At 38.3% G+C, this 27,414-nt stretch overlaps 1 protein-coding gene across 4 annotated transcripts in view; it reads left to right on the top strand.

Annotated features, from left to right (window-relative positions):
• Positions 1 to 26,833, top strand: part of LOC130926868 (hyccin 2-like) — a 72,220-nt gene extending 45,387 nt beyond the window's left edge. The window contains exons 7-14 of one of the 4 annotated variants that reach the window (XM_057852155.1): positions 138 to 253; positions 556 to 651; positions 1,581 to 1,697; positions 8,604 to 8,691; positions 9,916 to 10,072; positions 10,163 to 10,183; positions 10,419 to 10,574; positions 23,573 to 26,833. In XM_057852155.1, the coding sequence (XP_057708138.1) occupies positions 138 to 253; positions 556 to 651; positions 1,581 to 1,697; positions 8,604 to 8,691; positions 9,916 to 10,072; positions 10,163 to 10,183; positions 10,419 to 10,574; positions 23,573 to 24,162 (1,341 nt within the window). In that variant the 3' untranslated portion in view covers positions 24,163 to 26,833. The remainder of the gene's footprint in view (positions 1 to 137; positions 254 to 555; positions 652 to 1,580; positions 1,698 to 8,603; positions 8,692 to 9,915; positions 10,073 to 10,162; positions 10,184 to 10,418; positions 10,575 to 23,572) is intronic. The other 3 variants (XM_057852157.1, XM_057852158.1, XM_057852159.1) reach the window with 3 other exon arrangements.
• The last annotated feature ends 581 nt before the right edge of the window (positions 26,834 to 27,414 follow it).

Genomic DNA, 27,414 nt, shown 5'->3' on the forward strand with positions numbered 1-27,414 from the left:
CCGGCTTTGGCCATTCACATCTGTGTTTATTAATATGTGATGAAACATATTAACTTGCCCAGTTGTATTATTATTATCATTTTTACATACGCCTACCATTTCCATTTATATTGCATTTGTGTTTTCTGTCCGCATAGCCTTCGAGTTTGGGGTCCATGGCCTTGACAGAAGGGGCTCTGTGTCAACACGACTTGATTCGCGTGGTGTACAGTGGCCTCCACCCTCAGAGAGAGACCTTCACGGCTCAGAACAGGTACGCCCGTTGCTTGCCATGCAGGATGTTATAAATAAAACCGACTTCATCACGTTCGGGCCTTCTTTTGAGCACATGTGGAAATCCTTGTGTCAGACTGAAATATTGTTAATGGCAAGAAACCCTAAAGCCCACTAAGGGTTGTCGCTTGGCTGCGATGAAACATAGCCAGTCGTTTACCTCCACTGCACATGGTCGATTATAACGCTTCCTTTGGGGGTCTTGAGGACCACCTGTACCAATGCTGGCGTGTATAAATATAACACCGTGACGTGATTCTTGACGTTTGTGTGCTTTTTCAGGTTTGAGGTGCTGTGTTTCCTCATGCTGTGCTACAATTCAGCAGTTGTCTACATGCCGCTGTCCTCCTATCAGTCGGTCTGCAGAATGAGCTCACGGTAAGGAACGTGTGAAAAGAAAATCATATCTTACATAACTTTGTGAAGATATGCGACCTTGGAATTACAGCTCCGCTGTTGCCTTGTACCTGCAAAATAACTGCTTTATTTTTATTACACTTGTTTTTATTGCACTTAATATTGGAATTACAATATCAACTTAATGTACAAAATGTACAGGCTTTGAAGGCGAGCTATTAGTTTTGGCTGGAACATTTATCGTTTTGGTTTTTGTCCAACAATGATGTTATTATATATTTTTATATGGTGCCGGGGTGGTCATGCTTGGGTCACTGGGTCTCTGAGGGTCTTCTGCTGCAGCTGAGGGTCCCCAAAAAAATCATAGGCGATAAATTGTGTTGTACCTAATGTATATTTGGAGGGTGCGGTGCCAATAAAACGGAAATAAAGTTCTATGCTTTCCCTCATTAAACATTTGACTCATCACAATATTTTTATCCTGACATATTGTATTGACAACTTTCCTAACAATTAGTCCTGTAGGTGTTATGATTAATAGGCGTTAAGATTATAGAATTGTTGTTCTGCAGTCTTATTACTACATGTTACGACTTTTGAACCAGCTTTAAAACGCTTCAATCCTTTAATTTCTTTGACATTTAATTTTGACGACAGCACATTTCCGTAGGAATGGCACTTTTTAATTTTCCCAGCAATGTTTTGCAGTCAGAGAATCAATATGTAATTCACAAGATGAGTCTTTGTGCTGCGGGCTTTCGCCAGTAATGGTCCCGCTGCAGTGTGCACGCTATTTTAGAATGACTGAAGACTTCCACGCTGCGAGCAGGCAGACAGACTATGCCTGAAGCGAGCTCACTTTACACAGACGGCAAGCTGTGTCTAGGTCGAGCCTCCTAGCGAGTGCGTAATGCTCATAAATGCTTTCGACGCGTGTGTGCCACCCTCAGGTTGTGTGTATGCGGTTTCCCGCGGCAGCAGCAGAAACTCTGGAGGGAGCCTTCCAACCGCGTGCTTTTGGACCCGGAGTTCATGGTGCAAATGCTGACTGCTGTTTATCATGCCATGTAAGTGTCTTTCTGCCTGCTGCTGTCTATGCTCCGTGACCGTTTTCATTAGAAACACATATCGAAATCCAATACAAGAGTTTGAGTCATTCTTCTTCCTTTACAACAACAGTGGTTTTTATCGGCACCTATTGAAAGGTATTAACTTTACAATACAGTAAGTTTAACATTGAATGATCTTGTTTTAGTGCCATTAACAGCCATTTTGACTTCTGTGATGAGCCGTGCCATATTTAATCAAACTTGGTGAAAATGTAACGTGACGAGTCCAATGTTCATGGTTTGAAAGTCATTTATTAAACTCCAGTTTAGGGAAAATGTAAAACTAATCACACAAAGAAATAAAATAAATTACACAAAATGGACTTTACATTTATTTGTTCCCACAAACTCGTTAGCTTAATGGATAGATACAGTGGCAGACACCATTGATGCACTCCCAAAAATGTGCATCGTATCTGAGTATTTACCTCTGAAAACAAGGAACATATCACCTATGTGACAAATCTTTATTGAGACTACTACTCTTTTCTTCTACTACTCTATATTACTGTCCGTGTATGTCCGTAAAGATGCGCATACAATCACGGCCATTTACTTGAGAAAAATGTACTTCTAAAAGTAGTTTTACTGAGCTATACTTTTTACTTTTACTTTCGTAGATTTTTGAGAAGAAAAAAAATGCTACTCTTACTCCGCTACTTTGGGCAACACAAGAGTTTTACATTTTTCCCATTATTTATACGTATTAGATTTATAATTTTTTTAGCCAGCGATGCTAAGAGTAGCTCTACCTATTTCACCAAAGAAACGTCACAACAATAATCACATGACTCCATTATACCAATCAGATGCGCGCTTTCCGTTTTCTCTTCATGCCAGCCTGTTCAATCATGTGGTGTCTTTAAAGCACCATAAAAAATGAAGTATTTGCCCTGAACATGACTCGAAAGTGCGGATTTTAACCTCTCTCTGCTCTTTGGACGAATAAAGCTTCATTTATTTAAATTTTTTCTCATCGAAATTCAGTAACTTTTAATTAAAAAAAAAAAAATTTGTATTTCTTTGGCTTAATGTGGTTATGTAACGGGTTATTGTACAGAATCATCATAACAGTTCATACAGATAACTTTATGGTGAGAAAAAAATACCATTGTTTAAAAAAAAAAAAAATCCAACAAAAATATAAGCAGTTAATCACCATGTTACTCATTATTTGAGTATTCTTTTCACCAAATACATTTACTTGTACTTGAGTACATTTTTTGGACGACAACTTTTCCTTTACTTTAGTTATAATATTTAGAAGTGACGCCACTCTACTCACCTCGGATCATGGCCAAGGCAAGAATCAGTAATGTCAACAGGAGAATTACTATTTTCTGCATTCGAGGGTGTCCATTATTGTTGAAGGACCAATTTATTTTATTTGTTTTTTTTTAATCTTTTACGCCTTTTGGGACTTACGGGCCTTTAGATGGTGATGCTGCGACACCAAGACGCAACAATTGTGTTGCGGAATTGCCTCCAAAGCGGAAGGATTCAGTTGCGAGTATTGCTCCGCAACCATATGAATGGAACGCTCTCACTCCGATGACGTCAGCACTCGTACACGTCACTTTGGGCATGCACAGTCGCTGCTAGTGAACATTCAAAACAGCAAACATGGCGGAACAGCAGCTTTAATTTACTGTTTTTATGATGTTGTTCATTTAAATGTATTTTATTTTCAAAGCAAAAGGAAAAAAATGCATTGACGCCGTTCCATCGCTGTTTTTTTTTTTTTTTTTTTTTTTTTTTGACAAGCAATGTTAAACAATCATTTAAACTTCAAAAGAACAGCAAACGTACAAGAAATACGACATAAAAATTACATATATCGAAAAACTGAATACAACTGCAAAAAAAAATGTGTGGCGGGGGGGGGATAAATTAAAAAAACACCATAGCTTCAAGTGAGCGGGTATGTTGTCTTCTGGGCTAAGGAGGTTGTCGTCAATGAAGTACATCATTGGCTGTCGTTTGTAAAATGCACTGCCCTCTAGGTTCTTGCATGAATACTACATCGTTTTCACGCGGAATCGAGACATCATTTGAATGGCGACGGAACCATGTACAGTAAATGCTAATGTGATATTTGTCGTATTCTTGGAGCGTCACCATGTAAACAGCCCCCAAGTTATTTTAATACATACATACATTGTTGAGAATGTTATTTATGTTATTCTATTTATATTTAATGTATTTTTTTTTAAATGTATTGACTTTTGTATGTTTGTATTTCGGGCCGGCTATTTTAAATATTGACTGTGAGAAGTGTTGTTTGCAAGTGGCAGGAATAGAATACTTTATGGTAATACTTTCTTCGTGTGTGAATGAAAACTTAAACAATTTTTTTCAACGTTTTCATCGAGGATCATAGAAAAGTGAACTTTAAAAAAAAAAAAAAAAAAAAAAAAAACGATAAATTTTTTGGGGCCAGATCACTCAGCTACTGGCCATTGTTAAATCAGAAATGCACAGTTAATGTACAACCAATGTGTGGCGTTTCGATCTCTCACTGGAGCCGATCTCGCCCTGTTTAAAATCTGCCAAGCACAGCAATCCATTTGTTGTTTTGCGGTTGTGTGTACGCTACACTTGACCGATTTGGACAGACCGCTCTCCGGTGTAGCATACGCTTTGGCGGCGCCAAGGACAGACGCTCCTCTCAGCGGAGACTGATTACATCAGCACTACGCCTGGGGAGCAGGTGATTTCATCCCTCATGAGAACGGCCTATACAAAGCTGATTGCAACCGCTTCGATGATATCTCGTCACGTTCATATTGTTTAGCGTGAAACACGAGTGTGACCAATCTACTGTCAGCTTAATTTTTCTCCTCACTGCCATTGAATATAATAGGCGTCCAACCATGGTTCTTTTTGTTCTTCTGCTTCAATTGAAATGATATTATCACTAGTAGACAGATTGGACACCTATCACTGTCGATTGCAGGCGTCATATGTCCCAAATAAAAATCGGGAGGTGGCGACAAACTCTGTTTGACAATTTCAAATTGTCTCCATCCCCTTTTCAAATTAATGATTTTTTTCCTCTCTCGTCTCAAGGATAAAGGGAACACAGCGCTTTTGTCTCCCGAGGCAGGATCAAACAGAATGCCTTTTCTTCAACGATTTCTCCAATGTGTTCGCGTAGTCACACTTATTAGGTTTGAAATTATTCAACACGTACATAAATTAACTCCCAAATGAACGCACATAAATGAACCCGTAAGAAGTCTTTGTCTTGAAGCAAATGAGGTAAAATATGGAGTGCATGTCGCTAATGATTTTAGCTCAATTAACATTTCTTCAACTCATCGGCTGCCGTTGACGGCGATAGATGTCCAGTCAATCATCAATAGTTCTGAATGATGTTTTTAAAATGCATAAATCACTTAGTTTTTTATTCTTTTCCCCACAGTGGATGAATCTTGTAAAATTGAATACAATTAGCATCTAATCAAAGTGCTTATTAAGATACGAGTAGTATTCTGTGTGTTTTTTTAATGAGGTGGTATGATCACATGTGTACTTTTTCTTATGTATTACAATGATTTACTACGTTAGAGAATGAAAAGTCATCTCGATAGATGGTTTGAAAATAACAATGTTTCTATGGAGAACCAGGAGTTCCATTGAATTCCATTGATCCAATTGAATGAATTAATATTGAAAAGAAAAATGTGTCATTTAAATGAAGAGTTTTAATATACTGTGTATTATTTTATTTTTTACAAAAAATTATTATTTTATTTAAACTTTTATTAATTATTGTAATTTATATTAATTTTAATTTATATATTTAAATTTTATTTCAAAATGTATTTACATTATTTAATTTTATATACAGTGGTACCTCGATACACGACTTCGATACACGATCTTTTCAACATCCGACGTAAAATTTGACTCGCCATTTGTTTCTACATCCGACGACATGCTTGAAATATGTCGATTTACCGTATGACAGCGCTGAAGTTACTTTGTTTTCCCGCAAGACTGGCGTACACTGGATTTTCTTGTGAGAGAAATCATTATAAGTTCCAAGAAGTTAGTGCAGGTGGCGAAAAAAGGAAAAAGGTGAGGCTTCCCATGGAAATGATACCAAAATATGAGCATGGTGGGCGCGTCCGTGAACTGACTTGAGAATACCGCCATAGAGTGTCTAGAATCTCGACGGTCCTCCACCGACCTCCGTTCGCCAGTGTTTATAAGTTAAGGTGACAATTATTAATGTGGCAACATCGCCAAAAATTATCCAGCCTAGTCAGGTTTTTAATCATGTATTTCAGAACTTCTGCGACAAAACATGCCTATTGTCTGCCCTAGCTGAACAAAGTGAAAGTAAAAAGTTCTTCCTCCCTCACTTTGTCAAGTCAGCCACGCGGTGCGTTCAGGTACACCACGAAAAACACATCCGCCACTTTAAAACCCCGTTCGTTACATTATTAAAGGTATTATTATTTTTATTATTATATTATTATTATGATTTTTTTCATAATTTATTTGTTTTGCTCTGTGTAATTGCCCTTTTCAGTAGTACCAGCAGCATTTATCAAGGATTTAGTGTAGGTTTTAAGGCTGTGGAATGAATTAATGGAATTATAATTAAAGATACACGATAATATCGGTCGCCGATAATTATCGGCCGATAATGGCAATTATGACGTCACACATATAATCCAGATAATAAAAAAATTCAACCGATAATGCAACCCGATAATTAAATACTTGATTTAGCCTCCAAATGTGCACAACCGAAGAATTCAGCACGCCGCCTCCTCAACCCCTCCCCTCTCTGAAGCCCCTGAGGGAGGAGGGGTTGAGGAGGGGGAGTTACACGACAAGAAATAGTTGAATATTATGGCGGCTGTTACCAAAAGAACGACGCTCTCGCCATCTGCGAAACATGTACCGCAGAAGTTCCACGAGGCCGAAAGAAAGCGTCCTCATTCAAAACCACTAACCCAGCATCCATTTAAAACTGCATCACAAAGATTTTTGGAACGAATACGAGGCTGCTGCTAGCGGGAATGCTAAAGCTATTGTAAACACAAACTAAGTTAAACTACGGGGCTTGGGACGATACAGAGTCAGGTTGTTTGGGAAAGCAGCCCAAGGCGGGTGGTAAACTCGCATCTAAGGCTTAACACCGGCACGACTGGAGACCGATAGTCGGCAAGTAGCAGTCTTCCGACGGAGCCTGCTGCTCTGGCCGGTCCGGCAGGACGCCGCCGCCTCGCCGTTCGCGGGGCGGGCAGAGCCTGGTTCCCCGGCTTCAGGACCTCCGGCGAACACCCCGGTTTCTCGAGCGTTCCCCCACGGCGTGCGAGCAGAGCCAGGCCCCGAATACGGCGCGGCAAACCGGCCGGTGCGGGCGGATTATCTGGTACGAACGTAGCCGCCGCCGAGACGAGACACGATTTTTTTTTTACCGAAATGACCCGAGAGCCAAAGCCCTGGATAAAAAAATAACGCAGTTTATACGACCACCATTCTTCATGAAAAACATGCCAATAGCATTTTCACCATGGACATTTGGAAAAGTGATGTCCAGTAAGCAAGCTTATCATGACGGCACAGTGGTTAGATGATAATTTAAACATGGAGAAAACAAAGTCAGCCAGTCAATAATGCATTCAGTATGTAAAATGACGAGCGTTCAGATGACTTTGTAACGCTGCCTTTATTTTCGGCTTAACAAAACTCAGGCACAAAACAACACGCATGGAGATGCGAGCTCCAACTCCATCCAAATAGTACTGCCGTGTATCAGTTTAGCTGCTGTAAAGCAAATGTTGTGAGTGCCGCAAATGGAAACAAAGCGCCGCAGAATGAGTACGTCATGGCATCTCGCTCTTTTGAGTTAATCATTTTCACAGTGTGCAACAAAGCATATAACATTAGCAATCACTTTTCAAATTAATTTAATTTATTTGTCTGCTCAATTACAGTCACAGTAGATAATCAAAACTTATTGGCACCTTTTAATACTTATCATTTTAAATATGCACATTCCTGTTGTAATGAAATAACAAGAATATTCTGTAGCCACAAATATTATTCAAAATCTTTTCTTCTTCCAAGTTTTTTTTAGGATTAAGTATGATAATGTATTGCTCAAAATAAGGCTGTTAAGATTATTTTCAGCTAGCTATTTTTCTTCCAAGAAATCTGAGAGAAATACACTTGAAGCGCTGGCAGATAATTTCACGAAGTTATTTTCAATAGATTGACACTTAAAACTCACTAGTTTTAAGGAGGTGTGTTTTGGAGTATATTAATGTTATATATGTTAGGAATGGCTTACTTTTAAAGGCATTTTTGTGCAACTTAGGTATTTACTCTGTAAGTAATTGTTGCCGAAAGTTTACCATTACACAATGTCAGACAATCTGTCATTATTTAGATGTTGGAATTGAATACTTGTTATTTTATGTTGAAAAAAAGAGCAATAATTTATATTTTTGCACAGTAATATTTTCTTTTGCGTATACTTTAAAATTTTACATAAATCTTTTAATAGAATTATCGGCTTGACATTATCGGTTATCGGTTGGAATGAGGAGGAAATTATCGGTTTTCGGTATCGGTTGAAAAATGTATTATCGTGCATCACTAATATTAATGTATTCTTATGGGAAAATCCTGCTCAACATACGACCATTTCGACTTACAAACAAGGTCCTGGAACGAATTAACTTTTTTATTCAGTTATTTTATTTATTCACCACATTCTTTTTTTTCTTCTTTTTGGCACTGATTCTCATGGCTTCAGCTTGTCAATGCACGAGCTGCGGCATCTGCCGTCCATGGCAGTGAATGAGTTAACATTATCATCTGTCTGTGTTGTTTTTATAGCTACAACGGAGAGTGGGAGATGGGTCGAGAAGCCCTGGAGGATGTTCTGTACAGAGCCCAGCTTGAGCTTTACTCTCAACCATTGCTAGTAAGTGCCACATGAACTCATTCACTACCAATCAGTAACTACCTGTTAGAGGTAAGATCTTAAACCTGAACCCAACCCGACCCGAACTTCGGGCCGGGTCGGGCCCAAAATGTCAATTATTGACGTTCGGGTCGGGCTGGACTTGTCTCTCGCTATCTTTTTTTTAATAAATGTATATTAATACAGTATATGTATATTAAAACGATGTATGGATGTTAAACTAAGGAATACTTGTTATAAAATAAATATTTTGGATAAAACAGAGACGGCACTGTATGGTAATTGCAAACAGGAGCTGGCAAGCCAGTGTATGCCTGCGTACATGAATACCGTGGCCCCGCCCTCTTTTTAACCTTCACCTCCCGCCCTGGCGCCGTCCACGAGTCCGCATCCTGGTATTTCCTTTTCGAAATGGAGCAGCAACAAGTGAAAAACAAACTAAGGACTGGGGGAACTGAAAAGGCAAACATGCACTGGTAGGAGTGGGGAATGGAAAGGCTTCAAATTGATTGTTGAAGATTCTATACAGTAACCTGTGTCGGCTTCGCTGAATGTAAACGAATGTGACGCTTTGCTCTCATACAAGAAATATATTTAACAAACTTTTCCAGCGTTATTTCGTAAATGCACTTATAATGATCATAAAAATATGTAGACTATTTAAACATTAAGAAAAATAGCTTTTTTTTCTGCCAACTCAAAGAAATTAAAGTAAATGTCAAATCAACTATCCGCCTGATAGAACAGACACACAAATATAAAAGATATAAATGTTTATTGAATATGCATCTTAGTCTTGTTTACCTGGGAAAATTTGTAACATAAGACAGGCTTTAATTTGTTATCATTATGCACAGGCATCTTCACAAATGTGATAACACAAAACGCAACCAGTCCGTATTCCCAAGCAGCAAGCAGTGCTCTGTCCAGGTCTGACTGGTGCATCCCCTCCCTGAATCCTTCTCCTGAGTCCTCACAAATAAAACATAAAATTTCGGGGGGGATTTCGGGCTCGGGCCTACAAATAAAACATAAAATTTAGTGTTTTTCGGGCTCGGGCCTGCAAGTGAAGTTAATTGATCGGGCTCGGACCGAATCGGGCTTAAATACGGTTAATATTTTTTACATTAAAAACACTCATTAACTGCAATAGAGGGTAACCTCTGTGACTGTGAATAGCAGTCAATGAGTTCAACTGTGTTCCCTTTGCCTTGCAACCCACAGCTGGGCAATGCCATGAAGAACTCCCTCCCAGAGAGTGCCCCCAATGAGCCGCAAGGGCGCAAGGTTCTGCAGGTGGAAGTGACGCCCACCGTTAGCCGCATTTCCATCTCTGCCATCACCACCGCGTCCATCCGACGCCACCGCTGGAAGAGAGAAGGTAAGGTTTCGGTGACCTACCAGTTTTGCCCTCATCAATTTGTCACAATGTGATAGTAACAAAAATATGGTGTTTTCCAATGTGTGAAAGGCCTCAAGAAGGAGCTTTTAGGTGAGAAAAGGATTTAATTTTGGCCCTCCTGAGCAGTGAGAACGAATCCTGTCTCACCATTTGCAAAATGGTGTCTCCTGTCACTCTCTCTAGATGTTTTTATGTAGTTTGTGTGAGTGCTCAGTATTGTTTCTTCACCTCCCTCGACAAAATGGTGCTTACGAGTTCTCCTGCTAGTTTTAGAATTGTAGGCTCCCTCCCACTAAAGGACCGCATTTGTTTTGTTGACTCCCAGATTGTTTTGACTACTCGAGCGATGCAGAGTTGAGCGTCGCCGTCACTCGTCCTAGCCCCACCCAACACCCGTCAGCCAATGAGCAGAGAGACGGCGGCCCTCACAACCACCATCACCACCACAGCAGCAACGTCATTCCCCCCATCACGCTCGAGGGTAGGGCACAGGGGCGGACACCCTGAGCAAAAACCACCCAAAACGCATCCTATTCCTCCCTCTTTCTTCAGCTTTGCGGGGTTCTCTTTGCTGTATTTGCGTTCCCCTCTAGCATCCTTCAGCCTCGCCTTCACCAAGCGAGTACACTTCAGTTCAGTTCAGTACCCATTTCAAACCAACCACAATCGTTTGTAGTAAATATTTTCAACACAATGTGTGACTAAAGGTGGTTTACATTAGCCGCATGGTAAATGCTCAGCGTTCTTCCTGATCAGGCCCAAAAAAGAAAAATCTGTTTTCTCGCAAGCACTTAAAATGTCTTAATCTTGATCAAGTATCTTAAAAAGTGAATTGAAAAATCTTAAATTTACTCAAGGTGTAACAATACAGCAACCTGGATTGATTGATTGATTGATTGATTGATTGATTGATTGATTGATTGATCCAAGATACAATCAAAATTATCTATCCATGAAACATTGGCAAACATCATCTTTTAAAAATACCATTTAGTTAAAAAGAATGGAAATTTCCCAGAGCACATTTGATTGCTTTACGTTAAATGTTTGGCAATTATCGTATCATTGTCCAAAGAATCGATATCTTATCAGCGTGCTGTGTAAAATTGGTGATTAACCCAACTAAAACTTATCTGATTTAGTGTCTTAATAAGGCATTGAATTTAATCTAGTAGGTCTTAAATTCCTACAATTTTAAATTGTGTTGCATCGCATGAATTTTTTTTTTTTTTTTTTAACAAAGTTTTCTGTAAAATATGCTCTGTAATTGCCATTAAATTATCTTCTAAGTGGTCATAAAGATATTTTACCATATTTTTCGCACTATAAGTCACACCTGAGTATAAGTCGCACCAGCCATAAAATGCCCAACGAAGAGGAAAAAAAACATATATAAGTCACACCGGAGTATCAGTCTCATTCTTGGGGGAAATTTACTTGATAAAATCCAACACATAGAACAGATATGTCATTTTGAAAGGCAATTTAAAATAAAAATTAGGGCTGTCAAAATTATCGCGTTAACGGGCGGTAATTAATTTTTTAAAATAATCACGTTAAAATATTTGACACATTTAACACACATGCCCTGCTCAAACAGATTAAAATGACAGCACAGTGTCATGTCCACTTGTTACTTGTGTTTTTTGGTGTTTTGTCGCCCTCTGCTGGTGCTTGGGTGCGACCTATTTAACTGGTTTCAGCACCATGAGCATTGTGTAATTATTGACATCAGCAATGGCGAGCTACTAGTTTATTTTTCGTTTGAAAATTTTACAAATTTTATTAAAACGAAAAGATTAAGAGGGGTTTTAATATAAAATTTCTATAACTTGTACCAACATTAATCTTTTAAAAACTACAAGTCTTTCAATCCATGGATCACTTTAACAAAATGTTAATAATGTTAATGCCATCTTGTTGATTTATTGTTATAATAAACAAATACAGTACTTATGTGCAGTATGATAAATGTATATATCCGTCTTGTCTTATCTTTCCCTTCCAACAATAATTTACAGAAAAATATGGCATATTTTATAGATGGTTTGAATTGTGATTAATTACAATTAATTAATTTTTATGCTGTGATTAACTCGATTAAAAATTTTAATCGTTTGACAGCCCTAATAAAAATACAATAGAGAGCAACATGTTGAATAAGTGTACAGTATGATAAGTGTACAGTATGATAATGTTACATGATGCTTGAACAACAAAATGCAAAGGTGGCCGGTATGTTAACGTAACATAGCTATTAGGGGTTATTCAGGTAACTATAGCGTAAAGAACATGCTAATAAGTTTACCAAACCATCAGTGTCACTCCAAAACACCAAAATAACATGTGAAATGCAATAGTAATGTGTTAATAATTTCACACAGAAGTCACTCCAGAGTAGTTGCACCCCCAGCCAAACTATGAAAAAACTGTGACTTATAGTCCGAAAAATACAGTAATTGGAAAATAATATCTTGAATTTAACTTGACGAAAGCTCAAGGATCCCTGAAAACCAGTACCTGGCGATATCCTTTTGCCTGTGGGAAAGTCTCGTTTTGAATTGAATACTTCCTCCAATTTATTTATTTATTTTTTTGTCTGACTTTGACAGTGATAGACGACCAACCACTTTGACTGGGATGTCAAAATAGATTGAACTTCTATTACAATCAATAACACTGAAACGTGATCATTCACTGCTAGCCCCAAACTCGCTCCAAATGTATTCTGTGCTGAACTGAACTGTCGCGCTTGGAGGAACCTTTAACTTGTCCACACCCCTAAGCTAACAGCCCGCTGCTCTTTGCCCGACCGGTGCGGAAGCGACGCCTATTGTGGCTCGGAAGGCTCGTTGCATGGGCCTGTCAAATCCTCTCAGTGTCCTTCCCCGAAGCGTCCGTTCCTACTTTGGCCCTTGTCACTCACTGAGTCATTGAGGCTGTCGTTCTCATCCTTATAAGTAGATAAAGCAGATCTGTTTTCCATGACTGGCAGAGCACCTGACATCTTGATTCCATGCTGTGGTTCACCGCGTCCCTTTTTTGGCAGGCTCGGCCCTACGCGATCTGCCTCAGCTCAGTGAGTGGGAATGAGCCCGAAGTCATGCATGTCCATGCTTTAGTGAGCTTTCCAGATAGCTAACAGTACACATGGCGAAGTCAAGTCAGGGCAATGCGGATCCACCATTGTAAAGTGCACCTGACTATATGACGCACCACTAAAATTTCATAAGGAGAAAAAAAAAACACCAGCACATGTCAGCCATAGGTGTCCACCATTTAATATGGGATATTTACAGTGCCTTGCAAAAGTATTCGGCCCCCTTGAATCTTGCAACCTTTCGCCACATTTCAGGCTTCAACATAAAGATATGAAATTAAATTTTTTTTGTCAAGAATCAACAACAAGTGGGACACAATCGTGAAGTGGAACAACATTTATTGGATAATTTAAACTTTTTCAACAAATAAAAAACTGAAAAGTGGGGCGTGCAATATTATTCGGCCCCTTTACTTTCAGTGCAGCAAACTCACTCCAGAAGTTCAGTGAGGATCTCTGAATCATCCAATGTTGTCCTAAATGACCGATGATGATAAATAGAATCCACCTGCGTGTAATCAAGTCTCCGTATGAATGCACCTGCTCTGTGATAGTTCCAGGGTTCTGTTTAAAGTGCAGAGAGCATTATGAAAACCAAGGAACACACCAGGCAGGTCCGAGATACTGTTGTGGAGAGGTTTAAAGCCGGATTTGGATACAAAAAGATTTCCCAAGCTTTAAACATCTCAAGGAGCACTGTGCAAGCCATCATATTGAAATGGAAGGAGCATCAGACCACTGCAAATCTAACAAGACCTGGCCGTCCTTCCAAACTTTCTTCTCAAACAAGGAGAAAACTGATCAGAGATGCAGCCAAGAGGCCCATGATCACTCTGGATGAACTGCAGAGATCTACAGCTGAGGTGGGAGAGTCTGTCCATAGGACAACAATCAGTCGTACACTGCACAAATCTGGCCTTTATGGAAGAGTGGCAAGAAGAAAGCCATTTCTCAAAGATATCCATAAAAAGTCTCGTTTAAAGTTTGCCACAAGCCACCTGGGAGACACACCAAACATGTGGAAGAAGGTGCTCTGGTCAGATGAAACCAAAATTGAACTTTTTGGCCACAATGCAAAACGATATGTTTGGCGTAAAAGCAACACAGCTCATCACCCTGAACACACCATCCCCACTGTCAAACATGGTGGTGGCAGCATCATGGTTTGGGCCTGCTTTTCTTCAGCAGGGACAGGGAAGATGGTTAAAATGGACGGGAATATGGATGCAGCCAAATACAGGAACATTCTGGAAGAAAACCTGTTGGTATCTGCACAAGACCTGAGACTGGGACGGAGATTTATCTTCCAACAGGACAATGATCCAAAACATAAAGCCAAATCTACAATGGAATGGTTAAAAAATAAACGTATCCAGGTGTTAGAATGGCCAAGTCAAAGTCCAGACCTGAATCCAATCGAGAATCTGTGGAAAGAGCTGAAGACTGCTGTTCACAAACACTCTTCATCCAACCTCACTGAGCTCGAGCTGTTTTGCAAGGAAGAAAAGGCAAGAATGTCAGTCTCTCGATGTGCAAAACTGATAGAAACATACCCCAGGCGACTTGCAGCTGTAATTGGAGCAAAAGGTGGCGCTACAAAGTATTAACGCAAGGGGGCCGAATAATATTGCACGCCCCACTTTTCAGTTTTTTATTTGTTAAAAAAGTTTAAATTATCCAATAAATTTTGTTCCACTTCACGATTGTGTCCCACTTGTTGATTCTTGACAAAAAATTAAAATTTTATATCTTTATGTTTGAAGCCTGAAATGTGGCGAAAGGTTGCAAGGTTCAAGGGGGCCGAATACTTTTGCAAGGCACTGTACATAGAATGATGTCACACAGAAAGATTTGACTGATCAAAAAATCGGTAACACTTTACAATAAGGGTCCCTTAATTAACATTAGTTAATGCATTTTTAGACAATAACGAATGTTTAAGTGACATTACCAAAAAATCATCAACATGCTAAGTTGCGTTCTCCTCATTCATATTGTGTGTCATTAGTTCCACTGGCTTGTTCACAGCCAGTCTGAAACTACAAAAGCACATAAAAAAAACAGGTTGCTACAATAATATAGAACAAAAAAATAAAATCAACTTGAACTTGACCTCTTAGCTTGAAGTGGACATTTATCTTAAAATTCCCATAACTAGTGTGGGCTAAGGGCTGTAAGCACTAGCTCGAGCATAGCAACTTTGTTGTAGCACACTGTGTATATATATATATATATTTTTTATTTGTCAAATCATTACTAGCCTTTGCTTGTTCTTCCATTACGGCACTGAGTAAGAGACAGAGCAGTCTTCAGTGATAAAATTCACATCGTGCCTAATTAGCAGATTGCTAGGATAATCGCTTTGTAATAGCAAACTGTGGATATTGTTTTTTTTTTTTTTTTTTTAATGTTTTGTCAACCAATTTATGGCTTGGCTTAAGGCAACACTCGGTAACTTTTCAACCTTTATAAAATATTTTCATAACATTTGTGATATGTCTGCTGACAGCTAGTTGGATGACACCTCTTTTATATCTTATATCTCGCTTTAACCGTCACTAATTAACTTTTAGAAGGGTGGCAGGAATCCTGTCGCACAAAACCGTCATACGTCACTGCCCCCTTTCCCTAATTATAAAGACGGAAGTCGATGCGAATGCTGCAAAGATGGCAGAGCAACAAAAGAGACGAAAAGTTTTGTCTGACGAGGAAAAAAGAGAGGCAACCAGGGTATACGAGTAAACGTTGGCCCAACTTTCAGTCACTGGCATTCGTTAACGCTGACAAGTTCAGGTGTGGTGGGGTGTTTAGCCACACTAAGCCACACGGTTGCTAACCGTCATATGCTATTGTTTAGCCACATGTGGATTCATTACCAGAGGTGGGTAGTAACGCGTTACATGTACGCCGCTACATTTACTTGAGTAACTTTTTGAGAAAAATGTACTTCTTAGAGTAGTTTTACTAAGCTACACTTTTTACTTGAGTAGTACACTTTTTACTTGAGTAGATTTGTAAAGACAAAACACTACTCTTACTTATCCACTTTGGGCTACAAAAGATTTGTTTTGTAGAGACATGCCTGTTGTATTACCGGGGTAGCTCTACCGATTTCACCAATGGGACGTTGCAACAATAATCACATGACTCCATTATACCAATAAGATGTAAGCTTGCCGTTCTTTTTTTTGTATTACTCTGGCTTAATGTGGTTATGTAATTGGTTATTGTACAGTAAAATTATAACAATAGTCCATATAGATAACTTTGTGCTCAGAAAAAAATACCATTGTTAAAAAAAATAAATAAATAAAAATCTTGAGCAGTTACTCATAATGTTACTCATTACTTGAGTATTCTTTTCACCAAATACTTTTTTACTTGTACTTGAGTACATTTTTTGGACAACTACTTTTACTTTAACTTGAGTAATATTATTTTGAAGTAACGCTTGTCTTACTTGAGTAAAAGTTTTGGCTACTCCACCCACCTCTGTTCATTACCTTAAAGTACATGTGGCACGAAAAAGCATGTTTATTTCATAATACACGCGGTATTTTATGCCCCTGAATGATATGGACCGCTTGGATGTGTGTGGAAGCAATCGCTATATTTATTTAGTTTTTTGAATCCCGCGCCATGAAAATGAGTGACTTCCGGCTTCGGTCTTGCATTGAGGAGGAGGGCGCTGTGACGTGTACTGTAGAAGACGTCCTCTTCACTATACAGTGTACTGTTGTGTATGAGGACGAAGGATTCAGTTGATTTTGCGGATTAATACGTTTATTTTTCGCATCACGCCAGCCAAACGGCTGCAGAAAAATCATTCTGTATGAGGGAGAGGCGTATGCGCCTTTTTGGAGTTTCAAAAGGTTCCCATTCACCGTGGATATTTACTGTGGGACCATTGGACTTACGAGGAAGTGAGTAAACATCTTGTTTTGTATTATGTCAAATACGAATACAGTGATTACAAAATAAACACTACAAACTTCCTTTAAATAAAGGACTACTTGCGTTTGATCATTGATAGGCATGTAAAAAGCTCTCCTCATGCTCATTAGCAGCATGTTAGCTGCACAACAACTCCAGCCACCCTCCTCCGGGGAACGAACTGTAAATTGCTTTCCGCCGGGCGGTTTGCCGATCCGTGAAGACAATCGACAACCGGGTCGTCATGTCAAATAATCCAGGCTAGTTATGTGTGATTTTCCGCTTCGAAGACTTTGAAACATCACTCGGTTCGGGTTAGCATGCCGGCTAGCTGTCACGCCTTCTGGTTTGTTTACATTCTCCCAAGCCGGGGAAGGGAAATGACATATGTCCGATTTAGGTGTCATAAAATATCGTTCGGGGGTGCGACAGTAAAGGTGAAGTCGACAGTTTTGACCATTATGGAGTAATTTTGCCATGTCGTCCTGAATAAATGCATTTTTATTATTTCATATTCCATTCAGCACAAGACTTGTTATTTGTCATGACCATGCCATTTATTTAGCAATTGGGGAAAATACGTGGATAAAAAGAATATCCTGTAAAAATATTGAAGTAAAGAGACAGAAACAATGACATTTTGCCGCTCTTTTCGTCGCGTTTCCCTCGTTGTGAATAGTTCCCCCTCGACGGGCTGACTGGTCCATCTCAAGCCATTTACATAGCTATTGGGGAAAAATACTTGGATAAAAAGAATATCCTGTAAAAATATTGGAGTAGAGAGACTGAAACAATGACATTTTGCGGCTCTCTTCGTCGCGTTTTCCTCGTTCTGAATAATTCCCCCTCAATGGGCTGAATAGTAAAACCGATGAGCCCAGTCTACCGCTGACGTCATCCACCTGTTGGGGACGCTAAAGCCCTATAATGGTAGGCGTGGCTAACCGGCAGATTAAAAGACTAATTTCTCGTCATCTGCGCTTTGCTAAATTGTTGTATATAGTCGAATCGTCTCAAAATATGATTCTAATTCATATAATAATGCCATTTAAGACTTTTTTTCTCATGTCGTATGCTCTTTAATGCTGTTTGTCCTTCACACAGCTGCTGGAAACAGGAATGTTATCTGCAGGCGACCAGGAGAGTGATTTTTGATTCACTGGTGATTTTACAACACTGTTTGAGTGTGCAATGGTCTTCAGGGGAAACGCAGTCTTCCCTAAGGCAAAACACTACCGCTTTTGTCCACCGGCGTCGCTAAAATCGACCAAACTGAAAAGTTACAAAGTGTTGCTTTAATTGATCTATGACACGAAGCAGATGACTACAGAGGTGAAATCCTCATCGTACCTAACAAACTCGGCAGCATGCCAGCAGGATAGCTTAGTCGTAGCAAAATATAGGTACACCCCCGCCCCCCGAGTCTGTCATACCACACATGCATAGCCTTAAATCTTCTGTTCTTCTGTAGTAGTAATAATAAATTACTCTCCTTTTCACAAACACAGCATCAGGAATGCTATCACGAGGAAATGAAGCTAAACAAGAAATTTTGGGAAAATGAAACACTTGCCTTAGTTGGTATAGACTTTAAACACACTTAAAGTGACGTCACCATGACGCTGTGGGCTGCTTAGCAAAATGAATGAGTGAAATAAATAAGCATGACGCTAGTTAGCCTGTTAAAATCTACAAATAAGCCGCTTCATTATTAAAGCCAAAGGGGAAAAACAGTAGCATCCTATTGTCTGAAAAATCTGCCAATAGCTGCCACACAGCTCATTTTGTCTCTTCATTTTTGGGTGTGCTTTGCATATGAACCCTCAACCCAAATGAAGGTCATAAAAGTACTGGTCTGTTGTCTTTGCATGGTCTTTTCTTCTATGTTGTTTTTTGCTGCTCTTCCAATGGAGAGGACTGGAAAGAAGGATCTTGTTTTTCCTAATTTAATGCATGCACATTTCAGACTTTTGTTAACCTGCACTATGTGTCAAGGTTTGAGCCGGTTCATACAGAGAGTAGTGAAATTGACAAGGCATCACAAATAATTCTGTCAGGGCGTCACAGGCGTCAATTTATCACTGAAAAAGGGAGGCTCATTCAGTAGGATTTTTATTGATATTGTTTTACAGAAAAGCATCGTAAATTGTAAGATGCCAATGATTTATGAGGGAAGGAAGTGCCGGTAAAAACCTCTAGACAATATTATGACCAGGAGTGTAATATAATGAGACGATAATGAATTATGCTCAGTTTTGTCAGAGGTCTTCGTTTAATAGTCCGTTTAATGTTGTGTTTATACTTGCAACAAAAATTGTTGTAAAATACTTCCTCATTAAAAGGTAGCTAGCTTAGTTCTAATGTGTACTTTTCAAAATAAAACAAAGTTATTTTTTGGGCTGCCATCGATGGCGATAGACGTCCAATCCGTTTGAACTGTCAGTTCGTTCCATATGACATGACAATTGCATATCGCCAATATCGTGATATGTTGTGCAGAAAGTAAATGTACAAACCAATGGCCGAGTCGCCTGGCAGGCTTGTCAGCACAAAGTGGCGCGCTATCAATCTCGGGAGGAGTTTTCAACCGCCTCGCCACTCTCTGCAGATTAACAGGCTGGACCGAGCCGGTCATGTGACCGCGTGGTGCCGCAGGAAGATGAAATGATGGATTAGGTTGAAGAGCATGCGTCTTTCCTTGCCCTCGTATTCTCTGCATGTGAATACCCAGTTTGGTGCATGATGGAGACTGACAGCTGTCTCTCTTGACAGTGCTTCTTTACTCCAATTGTCTATTTGTCCTTTAACTAAGACTAAGGTTGTGAAACTGGAATTATGGGGCTTGATACAGTACTGTGCAAATGTCTTGGGCCAGCTAGAATATTTGAACGCTTTTATTAGCACTTACTGTATTTTGACTAATAAAATCGCCAATCCGCAATTTTGAGTGAATGAAACAGGGTCCATGCAGCACTTAATAATAAAAATGATGTACCGTGATGTCATTAACAGAGTCGATACGAACTGTTTTACACATTTTTTTTAATCCTGTAAAGCCAAGGCTTCTCGGCTACATTTTTTTAAAAAAATTGCCATAGATCAGACTTCCCATTAGGGCTGCCACGGTTAATTAACTGGCAACCAATCGATTATCAAAGCAGTAGTTGAATCATTTGATAATTGTTTCAAAGTTTCTCAACATAAATTACATAAAAAACGTCCAATTTTAACTCTTTCAGCGCCATTGACGCTGATGGATATCATGGGACTTTTAAAAAGGAAATTAAAACTCTTTAAATGAGTTAATGACTAGCAAACATGTATCATCGTCAATGGCAGACAATGAGAAGTGTGCGGGTTTTTTTTTTTTTTTTTTTTTTTAAATTTCTGTAATGCTTTGTTAAAGCAGACTGATTGGCTTTGTCAGTCACCAAAACAAAACATTTGCAAATAAAGCTGTCACTAACAAATATTTTTTAAATTCATAATTATTAGGGCTTCAGTTATTGATTATTTTAATAGTCGATTAATCAATAACCTAGTTAGTTCGAATAATCGAGTAATCGGACAAGGAACATACAAAATTTAAATACCTGAGCTGAGCCTCAAACAGTATAAAAAAATAAAAAAATGAGGATCTAAGTACAACAAAAGAACAATTGGCTAACTTACATAGCAAAAGTCCACTAGGTTAAAATCTTATAAAACGCTAACTTTTTTTTTTTAATGCGCTTAACAAATGGTTCAAACACATATCCCCCCCCCCCAAAAAAAACAAAAAACAAAACCGCTAAATATACCTATAAACTAAATTACAAATGCATTAAAAAACATTAGCTCAAACAAAAACTTAGCTTATGTTGTTCTTAAGAGGAAGCAGCTAGATTCAGCCATGTCAAATGAGTTATGTCATATTCACTGTTGCCACTAGAGGGCAATGTATCCACCCAAATCAATAAAACTAAATACAAACACTTTCAAAACAAACCATTTCAACGCGACTTTAATTGAACAAATACTCGAAGCAGCAAAATTTAATTTGAACCTTTCTTCCTGATAGAATTACTCGAGTTAATCGATTAATCATTGCAGCACCAATTATTATATCAATTGTTTTAATGATTAATCTGATTTAGGCTGAAATAAGATTTTAATAATCATGAGCTAAACAATGGAACTAAACAAATAGCTTTCAGAATAGTTGTTGAATGATTTAATGATATAATATAGGCTATGATTCATTGTCGATATATTGCTTAAATTCGGTAGGCTTTTTTGCAAACATCCGCTTTTTGCTATGGAAATAATAAATGATACCGTTTTATAACTTAGTTTTTGTTTCCAATGCATATTTCCAGCTGAAATATTAAGGACTAATACAAAAGTGAAAAATATATGAGTTTTATATGCTTTAAAATCTGATTATTTGGCTAATTGCAAGAATTTTCAATGCTTTGGCAACCTTACTCCCCATGATGTCCGGTAATAGGACAAATTTATGATTTCAAATTTTTCTGATGTTTCACTTCAATAGACTTCCTTGGCATAACGTGACATTTCTTGACGTGGGCTTTGGCAGCATATTAAGGTGTTACATTAGGAAAGCCAAAAATAAGGATGTTTACAGCAGGTTTTACAAACAAAATAATCTATTGGTTCATTTGAGAGAAGCAAACTATGAAGACAGGCGTCATCGTATTGTAAAGGTGTCATTCGGAGGAACATATAACCTGCAAATCAATTAAAACTAGAACTTGAGAAATGAGTACATAATCATATGAGAAAGTGCAGTGTACACTGCAAAAACACACCTCCTTAAAACTAATTAAGTTCCCTTGTTTTCAGTGTAAATCTACTAGAAATAACAAAAATTATCTTAGAGTGCTCAAGTAAATTTTACTCCGATTAATTGAAATAAGAAAGTAGCTAGCTGAAAATAAGTTTCACACTTATTTTAAAGGGATCCACTGATTTAAAGAGTTGTAGTTCTTAAAAGATGAACGTTATTATAAGTTAAAATAATGTGATATTGAAATCCCACTTGATGTTTTTGTTTTCATACAATTTGTAAAATTTAAATAGTAGGTTGCCATTGTTGTTGACGTCGCAGGGCGGTGACGTCACATTGTTATGCTGCCAGGTTTCCAGAGTATGACTCTAGCGACATAAACATGTCATCTGTTAAACCCTTTCAGTTTGTACCTGAGAAGAACATTAATGAGCATGACAGTACTGTCGACATTTCACAAAACGAGCAGCAAAAGCAAAATGAACAGGAAAGATGGGAGTAGGGAAAAAAAACGGTGTTCTGCCAAAACCGGTGATACATCCCGCAAGAGGAGAATTTGTCACCCAAAGTACTATCGTGCGCTTTCAGCTTGACAGAACATACTAAAAATGCCTTAAGAAAATACTTAAACCTAGTAATATCAAATAAGTAAATACGCTAAATAATAAATACGCTCCGTGACGAATGTGGTCAACAGATCAACAATCTGCTTTAAAGCTACCACAAAACAATTCTTAAAACTCTGAGAGGGAAACACATGCAAAAAGTATTTTAAGGCAATGGAAAGGCAATAAAAGACTCAATAAAAACACGAATAGTAAGTACTTGCCGCTTTTAACCGATGAGCGCATGTGTTGGACGTCTCGCCACGTAGAAGGATTTGCAGTGGCCCGGTAGTATTCGTCGAGTGACAGTGAAAATCTACGTCATCAGCCCGAGCGTCCATTGCGCGTTGAAAACATGGCGCCCTTTGTAGGTAAAAAATAGTACTAAATATTATAGTTTTTTTTTTAAATCAATGACAATGTTTTACGTTTCTGATAATGTATTTTAGTAAAAGAGAACAATTGTGGCTTATTAGAGCCACATTAGTCTTTAACAACAATGTTCCCTTTTAGCAATAAATCAGTATATTTAATCTTTAAAAAAAAAAAAAAAAAAAAAGGTTCCAAATGTCGAAATGTTTTTATTACAAGAATAGATAATGTTCAAAACATTATTTGAAAGCAAGTTTTCCTTGATTTAGGTGAAAAATTACCAATGTTTAGATGTATAGGCTTAACAAGAACAAATAGTAATATTTACTTAAAGTTTGTGGAATAATCTGACGCATTAATCTGTCAACTAGTCTATAACACTCAAAACAAGATAGAGCAAATTATTTGGCTGGATTAAAAAAAAAAAAAATCTGATTAAGACGTTATAAATTTGCAGTGTGCACTTTAACCTAGCCTTTACAATTCGAACTGTGCCTTTAGACTTTGCACAGAACTGTGTAACATCACATGACTTGGCTCAAACTCAGTTTATCCTGTGTTGAATAATTCCTCTGTTGCAGAGGTAATGGAGTTGTATGGTTTGAGCTTCACTTACCTAAATGTAGTCCTTCACTTTGTTATTTGACTTTTAAAAAAACAAACAAATGTGATCAACCTAGATGCCGACGGTATGAGCGGTGGTGAGGATTCTTTCAACGCCAACGACCCAGATGAGGGTTTCTCTTCCGGGGCGTCCAACAGCAGCCAGCCCTGCGGCACCAGGGCAAGCGGCACGGGTGGACCGAAGGCCGGCGGCGGTCTCAAGAAAGCCATCACGGCCCGCCTTTCCCGGGACAAAGACCGAGACCGGCCCGAGGTGTCCAAGCAGCCGGACGCCATGACAGAGGTCAAACGCCAGAGGAAGCCGTCGCCGCCGGCTAGCATCCGACTGGACGCCATCCAGCTGAGTCCCATCAAGAAGCACTTGAGCTTCCCCTCCGGACCCCCACTGGTAAGGACCGGCAGCGCCTCCTCCAGCAAGTCTTTCGACTGCACTGCCTTCAGCCTGAACGGCGGTGGCCGGGAACAGGAGGGCGTGGACGAGGATGGCGGGCGGCCTGTCACTGGGTCCCACCGCCACTCCACCATCAGCCTGCAGGAGGGACAACTCATCAGGCCCTCAGACGACCCCCTTTTGTCCCCCGGGGCCCCCCTCAGCAGGCAGTCGCGGTCCCCCAGCTTCAACATGCAGATCATATCGCAGGTTTAACATGGGCAGTGGATGGAAAAAACGACTACACACTCCTGTTCAGATGACTGCTTTTTGAGATGGAGAAATAAAATATGACAATTTCATTTTTTTTCCCCACCTTAAAGGAAAACTACACCAAAAATATTGAAAATGACTTTTTTTTCTATGGGGTGAGACTTTGATGCATTAATTATGACTAATTGATTACAATAGATTACAATGACACTTAAACTTTAGATACAGGTTTTAGCCCAAATATTTTTATTTTTTTATTTTTATTTTTTTGGTATTGAATTGCAAATAATTGCAGTTTTCCATGTTATATTGCCTGATATATCCACTAAAATCCTTTTTTTTAAATGTAGCTTTTAGGGCAAATATTGCTATGCGATTAATCAGGATTAATTCATTACAAAGCCTCTAATTAATTGGAATATTTCTTTTTAATCATGTCCCACCCTCAATTTTTTCATGAATAATTTACCTAAACCTCATAAAATTATTTGGGCATTTTGCGAGAGTTCTCAGCAAAACATTGGTGCATATCGTAATACAGCGTGTGGTTACCATAGTAACTATATGGCCACATGTGATTGGTTATCACAAAAATGCTTAGTTTTGGTGTAAACCATGCTACTTTTTGTTCATATTTGGTCGGTAGATACTCACATTTTAAATCTTTTTGAAAAAAAGTTGTTTTTACAGTTGCCAATGCAACTGGTGTTGTCCAATCAGGATTCAGCTGTCAATAACTAGAAAACTAAAGCCGATTATTTCAAAATACTCAATTAGACTAATAATATAAGTGTGGCAAATTTGAGAGGAAAATATCGGTATCTCTCACGTTAGAGTGAAATTAGTATACAAATGCAGATAAAACATTGTGGTGAATTGACCATTACAAAAAAAAAATACATTTTTGGTGTAGTTTTCCCTCACTTGCTGCCATTGACGGCAATAGGTGTCCATCCTTAGACTGAGAGGGTTGCCAGCCAATGATTTAACTCATGAGTTTTAAAAAAATATTTTAACTTGATTTTTTTTTTTTTTTTTTAATATCCACCCTAAAACGTTGACATATGAACCATGGATGTGTAGCCTATTTTTTAATATCCACTTTTATATTCAATCCTGTACAAGTAAACATCTCAATGTGGCGATCCGATGACATTTCACCTTTCTTTCCGTTGAGTCGGCATTCAATCGGCAATAACGCTTGTCGTCGTTCCCTCGCCATTCCGGGCTCACGTGCAATCACTGTTGCTTGCTAAATCTTCCTCCTTAATTGCTGTTTTTTAATCCCTTGATGCGTGAATTTAAATTTAACAAATATACATTGGTACATAAAAATAGTATTATTACTAAATATAATAATTAAATAAAAAAGATACAGCTAAAAATTGGAAAGTCTTTAAAATAAAATATTGTATAGGTCAGGAAAATAAGAAAATATTTGACTCACTGCCTGCCATTGACAACAATAGATGTCCAAATAATTTAAACTGGGAGGACTGGCTCATGTTTCAGTGGTTTTGATGGCGATAGACGTCCAATCCATTTTTACTGGGAAGTCAAAATACATTGGACATCTAACTACTAAATATAAAAAGGAATTAATGTAGTACTCTTTAATTTTATACACATTTGAAAATGTTGTCTTTTAAATTTTTGTCTAGCTTTTTTTTTTTTAACGATTTTTGTGAAGTTAAAATTTTCCTTTTTTTTTTTTTGTTTTTTTGTATATTTCATTTTGATTTTATATATTTAAATTATTACTATTTTTATGTACTTATTTATTTCCCCCAATGCTTTTAGATGCATACTGTTAAATGTAAATTCAGGCATCAAGGTGTTAATAAGAATCTTACTTTAAGGAGATTTTTGTTATTTTTTTAAGTGACAATCCAAAGAAAGATGATCGGTTGTTTGTCAGGCAAAATTATTTTTGAAGTATAACGGTATTTTAAGCTCCATCTGTGCTGTTAAACCAAACTGGAAGTATAGAGAAGTGACCTGATTCGCTAACTGGACTTTAGAAAATCACTACTGAGGTTATTGATAAATGTAAAGTATAAATATATTTTAGAAAATATGTTTCTGTGTGTAAACATCCTAGAGTTTATGCAGATGGATCTTTATGCTGGTCTTGTGCGTCCTCTAGTGGCGACTGGCTTTCACAGCAATCCGTGGAACATTTTTTTTGCTCTACCTCATGTGTTGGTCATCAATTGGTTAAATTAAAATAGCTCATTGTCGTGAAATCCATTTAAATGTCTTAATTTTTCTTTTTAAAGTGCCATTTTTAAAAAAAAATGTGCTGTCCACTCGCCTTAGCTTCACCCCGCCGTATTTTTGTTACCGCACGTGCCAACACTTATTCTGCCCTTAAACGCAATTTGATCGCATGTCTTAAATTCTCATGTTACACTGCCATTGACGATGATGGACGTCCAATGTATTTGAAGTGAGAGGGTTAGCAGCAAAGAACACCCTCCCATTTCAATTGGATTGGACGTCCATCGTCGTCACTGGCAGCCAATATTTTAAGCACGTTTCATTTTGGTCTTTCATTTCCAGCTTGCATGTGCGATAGTTTTTTTTTTTTAGTTTTCCAATCATTGTGATGCACTTTAATCCATCTAGCTCTCCGAGGACGTTATTCAAAAAGATGAATATATATAAATAAATACAGTATGTACAGTATTTGTGTATGTAGGTGTGTCGACACTCAGTGCAGGGTTTTAATTCTCTTCTAAAGAGGTATTTTTCTGTGATGTCACATCCACCATGCAGTGCTGTTTGTGTTCTATCTCAACACTAAAAAGCTATTTATTGACGCTTAAGTCCCAGAGGGTCTCAGGAGTTTATTTCAAAATGCATTTAAATATATGGCAGCACCAAACTTTCCGTTCTTGTCGTCTTAATGGAATTCTATGCAACATGTGTTCCCTCACCGCATCGTCCTCTTGCCGGAATTCAAGATTAAAAGGTGTTGATGCTATTACACGGAGAGACTTATTTTCAATGGTGTAAATAGAGTGTACAAAATGGAGAGGAAGTCTAAAATGTAGAGATATTGATCTGTATATTGTTGAATAAATATTGTGATGTAAGTGACTTCGAAAGATTTTTTTTCTTTTATTAGTAAGAATATAGAAAAGATTATTTGATTGCTGCCAGTCTCTCCCACTTGAAGGAATCTGACCTTTAGCCAGATTGTCGGAATCACACCAGCCGAACCGCTGGAACCGCGCTGGCGCAATTCCAACA

This window comes from Corythoichthys intestinalis, chromosome 12, assembly GCF_030265065.1.
Source record: "Corythoichthys intestinalis isolate RoL2023-P3 chromosome 12, ASM3026506v1, whole genome shotgun sequence".
Lineage (NCBI taxonomy): Eukaryota > Metazoa > Chordata > Actinopteri > Syngnathiformes > Syngnathidae > Corythoichthys > Corythoichthys intestinalis.